This window comes from Coregonus lavaretus (genome assembly GCF_964263955.1).
Source record: "Coregonus lavaretus genome assembly, chromosome: 13".
NCBI classification, from domain to species: Eukaryota; Metazoa; Chordata; class Actinopteri; order Salmoniformes; family Salmonidae; genus Coregonus; species Coregonus lavaretus.
In genome coordinates this window covers 53,239,436-53,253,872 of record NC_140000.1, presented here as the reverse complement: position 1 = coordinate 53,253,872, position 14,437 = coordinate 53,239,436, and the positions used below count along the sequence as shown (strand labels likewise).

The 14,437-nt window shown below is 45.5% G+C and overlaps 1 protein-coding gene across 1 annotated transcript; it reads left to right on the top strand.

Annotated features, from left to right (window-relative positions):
• Positions 1-1,798: 1,798 nt before the first annotated feature.
• On the top strand, positions 1,799-13,979 carry LOC311140112 (transcription factor E2F7-like; the record flags this gene model as incomplete). Its single annotated transcript, XM_084175049.1, has 12 exons — positions 1,799-1,891; positions 2,196-2,480; positions 2,917-3,079; positions 3,815-4,063; positions 5,790-5,948; positions 6,346-6,483; positions 6,885-7,124; positions 7,374-7,461; positions 8,695-9,052; positions 11,916-12,120; positions 12,529-12,896; positions 13,824-13,979. The coding sequence occupies 12 exons, from the start codon at positions 1,799-1,801 to the stop codon at positions 13,977-13,979; spliced, it is 2,502 nt and encodes an 833-aa protein (XP_084031175.1).
• Positions 13,980-14,437: the final 458 nt, after the last annotated feature.

Sequence of the window (14,437 nt, the reverse complement as noted above, 5' to 3'; positions counted from 1 at the left end):
ACCCACTGGGAATGTGATGAAAGAAATAAAAGCTTAAATAAATAATTCTCCCTACTATTATTCTGACATTTCACATTCTTAAAATAAAGTGGTGATCCTAACTGACCTAAGACAGGGACTTTTTACTAGGATTAAATGTCAGGAATTGTGAAAAACTGACTATAAATGTATTTGGCTAGGGTGTATGTAAACTTCCGACTTCAACTGTAAATTCAGCGAAATTCTTGAGGGAAACCTGTTTCAGTCTTCTAGAGATTGTATAGCATAGGCTACCAGGACCAATCAATAGCCTATTGATCTGCATTGCTAATTTTGCATTGTATAAATTTACAATTCAATATTTGCTAATACATGAAATATGCATTATTTGATCCCATGTATCAGAATATTTTTTTCGTTTTTTGAAAATAAATCAAGAATATAAATTATATATTATTTCTGTAAACCTACATTTTTCAAAGTAAACTGGCTTGAAATATTGGGCGGGGATTGTGTGATAACCGGGACAACTCGAGGGACTGGGAAAGCCTGAGGGCGGGACCCTGGGTATTGGGCTCCTCACATTACAACTTTTCGCGCGGTGTCACAGGTAGAATGAGCGCCACCCACTCCTGTCCCATCTGTTTCCCTGAGCCACGCAAGCTAATTAGATGGAACCGCAGTGGGTCCGTGGTCTATACATGCAGCAACAAAGACTCTGTGATTAGGGTTATTAATAGGGTTTCTAGGTGCGCGGCTATGCCACTCAAACACCATGAACAGCAGCAGTCAAACTGAACAGCCCGACTCCCAGTCAAGACCGCGCCTAGTGCCCCGCCAAGAAATCTCTGGAGGCGTGGTTGTTGCCCCTTGCCTATTGGATGAATCAATATTATGCGTCACAACATCTAGATGCTGATTGGCTCGACTGAGTGAAACGTATGAGAGCGCCAGAAAAAAAAAGTTTTAGCGGGTGTTTTTGGTTGTAGCTGTTCCTGTTCAGTAATGCAATTCCAAAACAAGTAACGTTAGCAAGACAGGAGAAGCTTTAAAGCTGGATATTTGAAGAAGCCCGCTTACTTCAGAAATGAAAATTATGTTGATTTGAATAAACAACGTACCAACAATAAGTCTGTGCAATTGGAGATACTGTACATTGGTATTGATATCTTTATCTTCGTACGTTACGTAGGAAACGCTGAAGAAGGTGAGTAAATATTAATCACTAGTTAGCCTAGTTACAGTAGATGCCAGCCAGCAGGTAAATAATGTAGCTAGGTAGCTAGATATGTATGTATAAGTAAATAGCCAAATATTTGTTGTTTATTGATTAACAGTATATCTACTTTTTGTCTTGCAACCTGGTAGCTTGTAGCTAGCTAAGTGTCCCATGTTGAATGGATCAGTATTAATACTCAATTTGCCCCAAGAAAATACTTCCCAAGATTGCATCATTTTTTTGCAAAGTTTTTCCATTGTTTACTATAGCTAAAATGTAACTATTTATTGTGTATTCATCTTGCCATCAGGGCTTTTACAGTAGCAATATTCAGTATTGAACGTGTCAGAATTAGATGTGATAGCAGATAGCTAGCTTGTTAGATAGCTAGCTAGGGTCATCAGCAAACGTTAGGTGGGCTAAGGTCTTTGCGCCAAAATCTTCTGACCACTGATATCTTATGGCCCTGTAATAGATCGATCTATTTGCTGTATTTGGCTATAGCAAAGTAGTGACTGAAATATGACTGTATGAACTAAATAACGACCTTTCTGCACAGTTCAGAGACAAATTAAAATGAAATGGCTGATTGTTTTTCAGATGGAAGTTGAATGTCTAGCTTTGAGAGATCTCATAAGTCCAAAGAAGAGCAAAGCAGACATAGAGGATGTCAGAGGCAGAAATGATCAGAAGGTATGTTTTGATTCAAAGTCAAATGAACCCTTCAATTCCTTATTATTTATATCCATATTATTCCTTATTGAAGAGACACCCTCAGAAACAATCTTCAGTCAATTCCTCTTTTCATGAATTTGTAGCACAGTTATATGACATGCCTGGAGTGTCTTGAAATAAGATTATCTTTCTCACATGATTTAGATAGTTAAGCTTACGTTATTACAATACTTATATTAAGTAGATCCGCCTACAAATGCACCACATTTCATATCACTCCACCCCACTTAATCAAAGTTCTTAACATCATGCTCCTTCACAGGAGAACAGATGTGTGGATCGAAGAAGAACCACCCCTCACAAGATGGACACCACGGCCACCATGCTGCTGTATGGCAGCAAGGCTCCCACCCCGGAACACCTCCACGGCACCCCTGTTAAGCCTTCTGAGCGGGGGGCGGACCCCTGGACCCCCACGGCCAACCTCAGGATGCTCATCAGTGCTGCCAGCCCTGACATCCGCGACAGAGAGATGAAGAAGGTGCTGTTTAGGCCCATTGAGAATGAGAGAGCAGTGGAGGATGTCGAGGTGGATGGCACGTGCCAGGTACCCTTTGACCACTCACTCTTTGCGTCCCAAATGGCACCCTGTTCCCTTTATAGTGCACCACTTTTAACCAGGGCCCATAGGGCTAAAAGTAAAAAAAAGTAGTAAACTGTATAGGGAATAGGATATCATTCGGGACACTCTCACTGACCCCCTATACTGAATTGATGGTGATGGCCGCCTTTGGGCGAGCATTTGGTATTGTGTTATGGGTAGTTTGTATGGAATGAGATTAGCAAAGGTTATGCCAGAAACTGTGCTGGTAGGATATGTTATCCCGAATACAGTGACATTATCATCATACTGTTGGATTTGATTATCATCTTCCAACTAATGGATTTGTAGATGCTGAAATCTTAAAAGTATAATGCTGTGGTAAATGTTTACAATTCTTGACTGAATACATTTCTTGCCAATGCTTTGTCTCTCTGATCAGTTTGATGTGGTGGACGAGGAGGAGGAAGAGGGGGGGGGGACAAAGCCCAGCAGGAAGCAGAAGAGCCTGGGTCTGCTGTGCCAGAAGTTCCTGGCCCTGTATCCGGACTATCCAACCTCTGACACCATCAGCATCTCATTGGACGAGGTGTCTACCAGCTTGGGTAAGAGACAATGAAACCAGAGAGGGAGATTTACAGCTACACCTGGGTCATGTTCATTAGGGCAAGCAATGCAAAATGTTTTGCAAATGTTTCAGCGGTCCCTCCCTGTTTCAGTCCGTTAAATAATAAATACCATTAGGCAGATGCTTTTATCCGAAGCGACTTACCGTCATGCGTGCATACATTTTACATATGGGTGGTCCTGGAAATGGAACCCACTACCCTTGCGTTACAAGCGCCATCCTCTCCCAACTGAGATACAAATGACCCGTTGTCTTCCGTTTGATGACTAATGAACACGACCCAGCCCAGGGAGGCTGCCATAATTGGTAACCGCACAGAAAGGAAGACCATAATGGAAACAGCTAATGTAATATCCGTTTTATGAGCAATGTGAAGTTTCATGCATTATTGGATTTTGGAGACGGTTGCTATGGATACCTTCATGCAGAGCCCTCGTATCCTACTGTACCTTCCAGAATAGCACCAGGTTGTAGTATAAACCACTGTACCTTCTAGAATAGCACCAGGCTGTAGTATAAACCAAGCCATGTCTGAGACTATGAGGAAAGTTAAGATGCAGCCAAACATGATCTACTGCGTCATGAAATCCTCTTGTGAAACAATGTGGTACCTTAGTTATAGCTTTGCAATATAACCAGCTCACATAACGTAACAGTGAAGTCATGTTGCTAACCCCAGTCTGACCTGTCCCTGGTGTGTGTCTGTCTTTAGGAGTGGAGCGGCGGCGGATCTACGACGTCGTAAACGTCCTGGAGTCTCTGATGATCCTGGGGCGCGTGGCTAAGAACCAATACGTGTGGTACGGGCGCCGGCATCTGGGGTCCACCCTGGCCGAGCTGCAGGGGATGGGCAGGCAGCAGCGCTACCACCTGCACATGGAGCAGGCCATGGAGGGCGGTCACAGAGAGGGAGCCACCACACACCCCCCAGAGGAGGGAGGTGAAGCAGACTCCAGCTGTGGTGAGAGCAGAGTAGGGGGAGGTTGCCCCTAGATGCTGACCTTGGTATAGTTTTACATTTTCCTAAAGGGACAATCTGCGATTGCTAGATCAGGGGCGGCTGATGGACACAGGGTTGAATTATAATTTGGGATGTGTGAGTGAAGCTAGAAGTTTGGTGTCAATTATGTATGTATGTCAATGGGAGATTTGGCATGCGTTCATGCTCTGTGTGTATCTCAAGTTTGGATTCATTTGGATGTGCCGGGTGTGTGTGTGTTTTACAAAATTATTTTGTCCTATTTTCTGTCTAAATACAGGAAATCTGATTACTGAAGGTTAGGTCAACTGTAACAAGCTACTTTCTAGACCGCAATGCATTCTGGTCAACCGTCTCCGTGACAGGAGTAGCGTGAAGTTGCCCCTAGATGCTGATCTTGGGTCAGTGTTATATTTTCCGCACTAATGGTTAAGGTTAGGATTGGGGGAAAAGTTCACCCCAGAGCTTTTCACAACAGGTAATGGATCACTTATACCCTGTGTCATTATTAGTCAAACAGTCTGGTTAATTAACTTCAACGGGTGTTTGGAGATTACTAGTTAATATGTGCCACAACAAAAGCTCAGTCGCCATTCCTCTGCTGTCATCTCCCAGTTGTATCAGTGATCCATCACATTGACGAGGAGCGCATTGTCATTACAAAGAAAAACACATTAATGCAAAGAATCCCATCAGCCTTGATCAACCTTGAGGCCGCCACCCCCTACCCCCGTCTCCATGACAATGAGGAATGCTTTCATTGACTTGGGCTTAAAGGCTAATGAACTAGCGTTAATTTAGAACCGTGTGTATTATTTCAGTACTGGGTGCTGTGTTGGAACACATTACCTCTTGAAGCACTCAGTAATGAAGAAAAACAACTGGCGGCTGATTTGCGTCAGGGCTTCCTGCCACTAAGAAATAATGACGGTGTACCAACCACTGCTGTTGACTCAATGTGTTTTGCTCTCAGTGTTCGCTGCCGAATGACATTGTCGAGTCTAACTGACAGTTATTTCATTAGTGTTTATGAGAAAATGTGTTATCTTGTCAGAAAGTCAAACTGGCGCGGTGGAGGCAATTGTTCTTTACTGTAATGTTGAAGTGCTTACTGTAATTATGACTGTTATAAAGGTGCATGTAGGTGCAGAGTCCAAAGCTACGGTTCCCTAGAGAGGCAGTGGTTGCCATGGATCTGGCGTCCCCCCCTGCAGAACACTAGGCCTGCCACCTCCTGTCATAACGTGTCCCGTTGGTGTCACCCTCAGGGAGAGGAGGGGAGAGTCTCTCTCACTGAATAAGGAATGTTGTGGTTCGTATTGTGGTCCTGTTTGACAAGACAACCTGTTTGACAGGTAACTCAGGTCTTGAATCAAATTCCCGTTCTCTGTAACATGTACAATAAAGTTGTACTATTATTATTATAGGAGGAGCGTGTGACATGCTGTAGGTCGGATTCAAACCCATGCTGACGCCGGTATGTAGCTATGCTGTCGGCAGCACTGAGCACTAGACCATACAAGCCACTGCAACGTCCTATTCATTAGTGCGCACCATCGCAAAACGTTTTGCAATGGAAAGCGAAAACAAGCATTTCTTATTGGACAGGTTCCGGTAGTTCCCTCCATGTTTCTATTTTCTTCCATTTGCCACTCAGTGAATAGGACCCAGTACTCCCTTTAACTTTGTTCTGCTTGTCTGTTTGCAGCGGCCGCCAGCACGAGGAAAGACAAGTCCCTACGCATCATGAGTCAGAAGTTTGTCATGCTCTTCCTGGTGTCCAGGACCCAGACAGTCACTCTGGACGTGGCTGCCAAGATCCTCATCGAGGAAAGCCAGGACCCCGCCAGCCACAGCAAGTACAAAAGTAAGGATTCTGTTACCCTACAAAGTGCACAACTTTTGACCAGAGCCCAAAGGGATCTTGAGGATTTTGGCGTGCAGTCGAAGAGCCTCTGACACAATAGCAAGTCCAGGTCGTCCCTGCCTGTTTCAGTCAGTTTCTTCCCTTTGGGGCCGAATGATCACAACCCAGCCACCAAATAGCTGCGGGTTGAAGTTTCCCCTAGTGTAGGTCTAGGATCAGCTTCCCCTCTCCTAATCCTAACCTTAACCATTAGTGGGGAAGATGGAAAACTGACCCAAGATCAGTGTCTAGGGGCAACTTCACTGGACACCTCAGATACCCCCAGACGTCCCTCCAATTGGCCTTTTTACTGTGGTGATAGATCTAAACGATAACTCTGATTCTAATCTGTCTTCAGCTAAGGTGCGGCGGCTTTATGACATCGCCAACGTCCTGACGAGTCTGGGATTGATCAAGAAGGTCCACGTCCGGGAGGAGAGGGGGAGGAAGCCTGCCTTCAAATGGATCGGCCCGGCAGACTTCCACACCAGCCATGGTAAGATTGAATTGAAATGATTTGGGTAGTGAATAATACAACAAGATGTGGATACCCAGAGGATAGCGCTTAAAAGCATTCATTAAAACACTTTCCAAAGTGGTCCTCGGTGATAAAACAAATAACATCACTCCCATATTGGTTCAGATGGGCATTAGCTCAGTGCTTCATAGAGAGACTATATATTAACCAATATTACAGTAAATGGATATAGATGCATTATACATTAATAATGGAACTGTCTTCACTACTACTAAAACTAATCATAAACCTGTCTATTGACCAAGACTAACACGCTCTGGGATGAATTTCCCCTAGGTACAGATCTAGGTTCAGCTTCCCCTCCTCCAATTCTAACCTTAACTATTAATGGGGATAATGCAAAACTGACCCAAGATCAGCATCTAGGGGCAACTTCACCCTCCTCCTACTACCACACAGAACTCACTGGCCACTCAAATGTTTTTCAACAGAGGACTCGGAGGCTGTGGCTGCCATCGCTCTTCCGGAGGCCATTGCTCTTCCAGGCGGCAGGAAACAGAAGCTGGCACGCCACGCCTCCTTCAGCGTGGTGCCCACCTCCGTGGCCAGCCAACGCCGCGTCAACTCGGCCCCCAGCAGCCCACGCAGAGAGGTCACAGGTAAGGAGTCAGGACAGACCGCTCACATCAAAACTGTGGGCTATAGCATGGTGCTGTCAACCATCAACCAACAATCCACTACTAATCTGTTGATATGTTAGGGTTACTGTCAGGGTTAAGACTTGGGATAAGGTTAGGTCAAGTGGGTAGTTAGTTGAACATCTACAAACCATCTATTTGGGACTATCCAAATAAAGTAATACCTGGAAATGTAATTGAGTAACTCACGTCTCCCTCGGTTCTGTCCAGGTCTGCTTCCCCAGCCAGTGGACTATTCCAGAAAGTGTGTGAGCAGCAGCGCCGTGTGCCGGCTGAGGTTTGGAACCACTGTTACAGGGTAAGTAGAACACACACGGAAGGAGGCTCACACACACACACCAAACATCCCAGGCGGCTATGAATCCTGTTCCTGATCACGCCATCCAATAGTACTAACCTTAGATTTACTGCAAACAATCCACGACTTATGTGTTACATTTCATGATCTATTACACTGACGGCCAACCTGTTGCCAAGGACTAGCTTGTTGGTTGAATGTAATGACGTGTAAGGCCCATTGGTATACAACAGGCATTCAACAGGGCTGCCATGTGAATAAAATGAATGTCTGCGTCTCAAATGGCATCCTATCTCCTAATAGTGCACTACTTTTGACCAGAGCCCTATGGGAGCACTATGGGCCCTGGTCAAAAGTAGTGCACTACATAGGGAATAGGGTGCCATTTGAGACGCAACCTATGCAGTGATTTAGTTGGAGCTCAGGAACAGGGAACTGGGCCCTTAGAGGAAGTGATGCGTGCAAATGACCAGCCCCAGAGGCTCCGGCTTGGAGTTTTTAATAGGTCGGCTGAAACTCTCCGCAAAGTGTTATTGGTCCACGTCTCACAGTTCATTTAATTTATAAAAGGTGGTTTTCGTAATGTTTCGCTTAGAATTTTTACTCTTACCCTTGTGTTTGTTGGCGTTGGCTCCCACGTCAAGCTTTAGGCTGGGTTTGACATGTTTTACATGAGTTGGCAGCAGTGTCTCCTGGTTCTCTCGGTTTCTGACCATTTCTACTAGGGATGTGGTGGCTATTTCACCGGTGGCCAAGCCACAGCCGTCTCAAGGCTGTTGCTGCTCTAAGTGTTTTTGGAGTGGGGATGGAGGAGAGGAGGAGTCGAGTAAAGGTTACTGGTTCCAAACTGCTGAGAGGGAGTGTTATTATTTTTTTTACAATTGAAATCTGGTTTGAGATAATCTGAACACTGACTAATGCACAGTCACCACATTGTTTTGTGTTTCTGACAAAAAGAGCATTTAAGGATTTTACTACATTATGTTGCTACATTCTAATGTGCCATTTTGTTTTATAAACAGTATAATGCAGGGTTGTCAAACTCTATTCCTAGAGGACCATGTCTGATTTAGACCTAGAGAGTTCCTAACTAATGAGTAACCTTAATTGGAGCGAAAACCCGCAGACACTCGGCCCCTCCAGAAATGGAATTTGACAGCCCTGGTACAGAGCATTTGCCTGAAGAGCATGACAGAAACTGGTGTCTAAGTTGGTTCCTCTCTGTCTTTGCAGTGCCTCCCGCCCCAGCGGCGGACTTCGGAGCCCCACCCACAGTGACGGCAGCTCCCTGCTCTGCTCCCCGGGCCTATCCCCCCTGGCCGTGCCCATCCACCCAGAGGGTCCATACGTGGGACCCCTGTCCCCCCATCCCCACCACATGGCCTATCTACCCAGCCTGTCCCAGGCCTCGGTGGTCATGCTGTACGGAGGTCCGGCAGCGCAGGAGGGGCTTCACCGCTTGACCACGGAAGTTCAAAGGTCGTCAGGGTCCGGAGAGAGCATCCTGGGGAAGAGGAAGAGGGATGAAGGAGCGGAGGAGGAGAAGAGGGCGAAAAAAGACACGAGGGTGTCGCCTGAGCTGTCTGAAGAGGTGAGTTTATGGGGAAAAGTGAAATCCACAGATGGACTGTGGATCTCTGATAGATTCACCATAAGCCTTACAAGCTTCAGGTAGGCGTTGGCCATATGTACACACTGTACCTAGCATCAGATTACTCATCCCAACTGCAATTTTGACCTTAGGTCACTGTAGATCAGTGTCTAGTGACCACTTCATCCTACTCCTGCTAGACCAATCACAATAATGTATGATCCTGATTTAAAGGGGAAGTTCAGTGTTTTACTACTTAATGTTAGAGGGTTCCTCACGCTGAAAGTAATGAAAAAGTAAACTTCCCCTTTAATTAGAAGCGTGGTGATTTGACAACCAACAAGACAGGTCAGGGACAGCGATGCTTCTTACTGTAACGTCTCAGGCGTAGATTCAGTCAGATCACATTTTATTTGTCACATACACGTGTTTAGCAGATGTTATTGCGGGTGTAGCAAAATGCTTGTGCTTCCAGCTCCGACAGTGCAGTAATATCTAACGTTAACCAGCAATAGCTGACACCTGCATAGCGGATGTTTTGGCAGTGTCAGAGGTGTAACTGCGTTGGAGCTGTCAGATCAGTGAGCAGCTGCTCTTGATCATTGTCATGAAGCCACACCCCTCCCACTCGCGTTAAAGTTCAGAACGAGAAAGTGTAGGCTATATTGAAATAATGATGCTCAGATTGCCAATAGCAATGTCCGCTTTAGGTATAATGACGTGAGCTGCTTGTAGATTTGACAGCGCTAACGCAGTTCCATCTCCGACACCACCAAAACAACCTCTATGCGGATGTCGGCTAAAGCAGATCTGATTGAACAGAGCCCTCAGTCTTCATAACACTGGTTGGTTTCCAAGGTGACCAGTACACTCTTTATGCATTGTCAATAATGAGCTTCCCAATGATGCCCTTTTGTTATTTATAAGAGTGACTCTCACACTGATACTACTGCTGGGAAATCTCACACACACACACACACAGCTGCCTGTCTGTCTGGACACTCCAATTAGACCGACTCTAAAGATCACAGTTGCACAGTTACAGTGCATAACTTTGTCCTCTGTTGCTTTCATTCAGCGTTTGTACTGGAAGTATCTGGGTTGCTTTCTATATGGCACCCGATTTACTATATAGTGCACTACTTTTGACCAGGGTCCATAGGGTAGTGCACTATGTAGGGAATAGGGTGCCATTTGGGACTCCGTCCTGAACTCGTAGGGGGGAGTCAGACCAGTGTAATCCCCAAATGGTTTGTTTTACGTACGGGAATGTTTTCTCCAAGGAGGGAGTTTCATTTTCCTCCACGGGTGTGTCCCAAATGGCACCTTGTTCCCTATGGGCCCTGACCAAAAGTAGTGCACTATGTAGGGAATAGGGTGCCATTTGAGAGGCTGCCCGTGATTTTCTGAGGTTCAGTACATGTGAAGGTGAAAGACATAACTCAGAAGAATGTGCTGTTTATGTTTAGAGATCTCATCATAATGAAAAGAGGTTTCCTCCAAAGTTGCTTAGCAACATTATACTGATTGATTAGGGAATCGAGAGCTTCCGATGATGGTATGAAGACATTGTAAAGGACATTATGATGATATGAATACATTGTAAAGGTCATTATGAAGATATTGTAAAGGTCATTATGATGATATGAAGACATTGTAAAGGACATTATGATGATATGAAGACATTGTAAAGGTCATTATGAAGATATTGTAAAGGTCATTATGATGATATGAAGACATTGTAAAGGACATTATGATGATATGAAGACATTGTAAAGGACATTATGATGATATTAAGACATTGTAAAGGACATTATGATCATATGAAGACATTGTAAAGGACATTATGATGATATGAAGACATTGAAGTAGTAGAGGTCATTATGATGATATGAAGACATTGAAGTAGTAGAGGACAACATTATTTCAGTATATTTCATCATCATACATGCTCTGATTTAATGTAGAAAATTCAGAAAATCTTGTTAATGATTCCCGAAAGCAGAGTATTAAATTAAAATATGAATCACTGCATGCTCACTGATTAGGATACAATTATTCTAAATTTTAATTAAACACAATGGCATTATCATTTTGGTGATGTATGGGCTATTTTTAATTGTACAAAACTCCACACTATTAATCTTACCCTCTCACTTCCATTAAACTTGAGGAGCTAGAAAAGTAATGTGAGGTGTGCTCAGATACACCCAGTATATCTTACCTAGCAGTGGTCTAGAAAATGGACCTAAACCAAAGTCACAAAATCCTCTGCAGAGGAAGCATAGCATTTCACATTACTTGTGCTTGAACAATTAGCAAATCAGAGCTATGATTTTGGTAAATGAGCCATGCAATTTCATTATTTGAGAGGGAAATGTGATCAAAGCTCATCGTAAATTATTTCTGGGATGCACCAGGGAGCGCTGCAGCATTGGGCTGTGGGAGGGTCACATTAAAACTGAAGAATATAGCTGGCATGAAGACTGAATCCTCAAGGCATTTGTTTTATTTAACTCTCAGGAGGGTATCTTCCTTTTCACACGCATCTGATTCCGGGGTGAAGTTTCCCCTACACTCTTAGAAAAAAAGGTGCTATCTAGAACCTTTTAGGGTTCTTCGGCTGTCCCCATACAGAGGGTTCTACATGGAACCCAAAAGGGTTCTACCTCGAACAAAAAAGGGTTATCCTATGGGGACAGCCGAAGAACCCTTCTGGAACCCTTTGTTCTAAGAGTGTATGTACATTTCTAGGATCAGTTTCCCCTCCCCAAATCCTAACCTCAAAACTGACCCAAGATCCGTGTCTAGGGGCAACTTCACCCTACACCTCTCAACATGTCTCTTGTTTTTCTTTTCCTAGAGGAAGGTTGTGGATGGAAGGAGTGTGGAGGGGAACAGCTTGCAGATGACCACCAGCCCAAGGACCAGCTCCCCAGGCCACCCAGGGGGGCTAGCCAGGGAAGAGGCCCCATTGAGGGACATCAGAGACTGGGAGGTGGGCAGACACAGCCCCCCCAACAACCAGGTCCAGCCTTCACACTACCTCTATGTGCCTAACTCTGCAGGTATGCTATGTTAAAAACAACTCGCCAGTCAGTGTTGCTCAGTTACAAAGCAAAAACCCACATTCCATGTGTATCTCATTATCCACACTAGCATCATTCTTTTAGTTTGCTTGTCTACAACATGACCTTAGACTCTACCAGTATGAAATTGGACTGTACAGGTAGTGTTGAAGGTCTACTTAGGAGCAGTGTCCTTAACGTAGTGACCTCAGTCCCATTTGTAGTCTTCCACACCTATTTTTCTAGATGTTGTTGTAATTTTGGGCTGCACCTCGTCTCCTGTTGGTTGAAGCGATGTCTCCTCCCCCTCCTCATGGCTCCATAGGGCGCTGGTCAAAAGTAGTGCCCTAAATAGGGAATAGGGTGCCATTTTTTTCACAGATGACTCGTCCTCACTCTCCCCTCCAGGTCTCAACAGTCTCAACTTCCTCCTCTCTGCTGGTCAGACGCCAGACGGCCTGACTCTACCTGCTGGCACCCTGCCCTGCGTCCTCGTGTCCTCCTCCACCCTCTCCCCCTACCCGCTCATGGCCAACGGGGGCGATGCCCATGCCAACCTCAATTTCAACATGTCCGCCATGATGTCCCCCGCCTGCTTCGTGATGGGAGCCGCCGTACCCTATGCCGTGGCCGGAGCCCCAGAGTTCAGTGGATTGGCAGTGGCGCCGGCCCTCTCCAGTCCAGAGCAGCACCGGCTGTTCGGGTCGGGACCCATACCTCCACATTCTCCCTTGGAGCCCAGGCCGCCTCTGACCTTCATCCAGGCAGAGACACAGGTGAGACAGGCAGACGGACAGACAGGGAGACAGACAGACAGTGCCTTAACCACTTTACATGGATCAGATTGTATTTGGAAAGCAGTTGGTAAATGGGGTCACATCCAGTCACATGATGTATGACCTTTTGGGTAGCAGACAGACTCTGGAAATGCCACAGTCTAACTTGACTCAGTTTATCATGTTTAACTACTCCACAGCAGTTCAGCTTTTGTTTGCTTTCAAAGATTATCCCCTAAATGAAAATGTTGCTTTTTTCACCTCTGTAGTGTTGATGAATCTTTAGGCCATTAAAAGACAATGAATGCTCCCCAGCATAGCTCTGATGATGTCTCTCTGTGCCTCGAGAGGAGACTTCTCAGATGGCACTCTATTCCCTATAGCTATAATTCACTACTTTTGACCAGAGCCCATAGGACTTTTGTCAAAAGCAGTGCACTATGTAGGGAATAGGGTGCCATTTGGGGCATACCCTCCCTCATCAGACCTTCGGCGCCAAATGAAGGGACATTATTAATGATGGGACGAGCCAACGTGTACATCCGTAAAAAAAATGTATCAGCCATGTACACTGTCTCCCACTCCTGCTATGCGCCCCCTCTCCTAACATTGATGGAACGAAGACTGTATACAAGTGGTCCGTTATCAAATTGAGGTTGTTCAATTGCTCTGCTTAGAAATGCATAGCTATGTTTCGCGGTGCCCCCGTTCAAGCTGAAATGTATCCTTCGCTGGAAAACTTTGTGTTACTTAGAATTAAATTGAGTGGTATTTTATAAGGCTGGTATTTGGAAGAGGGGGTGAGGGGGGATGGAATACTGTCACAGTGATACTCGACTGCCAGGGTTGATCATTTTTCTGGAGTGAGACGCTCTCCTTAAACTGTGTGGTTTCAGGGCCTCACTCTCTCGTCTCTTTCCTCCACAGACACCACAGACTCCCAAGGAGGCGGCAGCCGGCGGTGGTTCAAAGGCCTTCTTCCAGACACCGGGGACCCTGGGAACGGCCACCACAACCCCCGTGGCCCGCCGACGAGGCTCCGCCCAGAGGAGGCTGGAAATCGGCCACCTACCGACCAATTAGAAGTCTGGGGACCTTTAAAGTGGGTGTGGCTGTTAGTTATAACCTCAAGGGCTGCCTAGTGGCCCGAGTGGAATGAATAAATGTTGCTCTCTCCGGCTAAACGTGCTGCTGACCGCGCTAGCTTGGGCTTTACTCCCGACACACTGACTCTCAGGTGGTCGCTTTTCTGTATGACCTAACTGTGTTGGTTTCATACCACTGGTGCTTCGCCTTATTACTAGTGAATGAATGCTAGTCTACACGATACCTCCTTTAAGTGCCTCATCATCATGTAGGGCGAAGTTGCCCCTAGACTCTGATCTTGGGTCAGTTTGCATTTTCTCCTCTAATGGTTAAGGTTAGGATTGGGGGAGGGGGAGCTTATCCTAGATCTGTGCCTAGAGGAAACTTCACCCAGGAGCGCCTCGTGATTGGACTGTGGGACACAGATAACTATCAGAGGACTCAGTGAAGCAGTG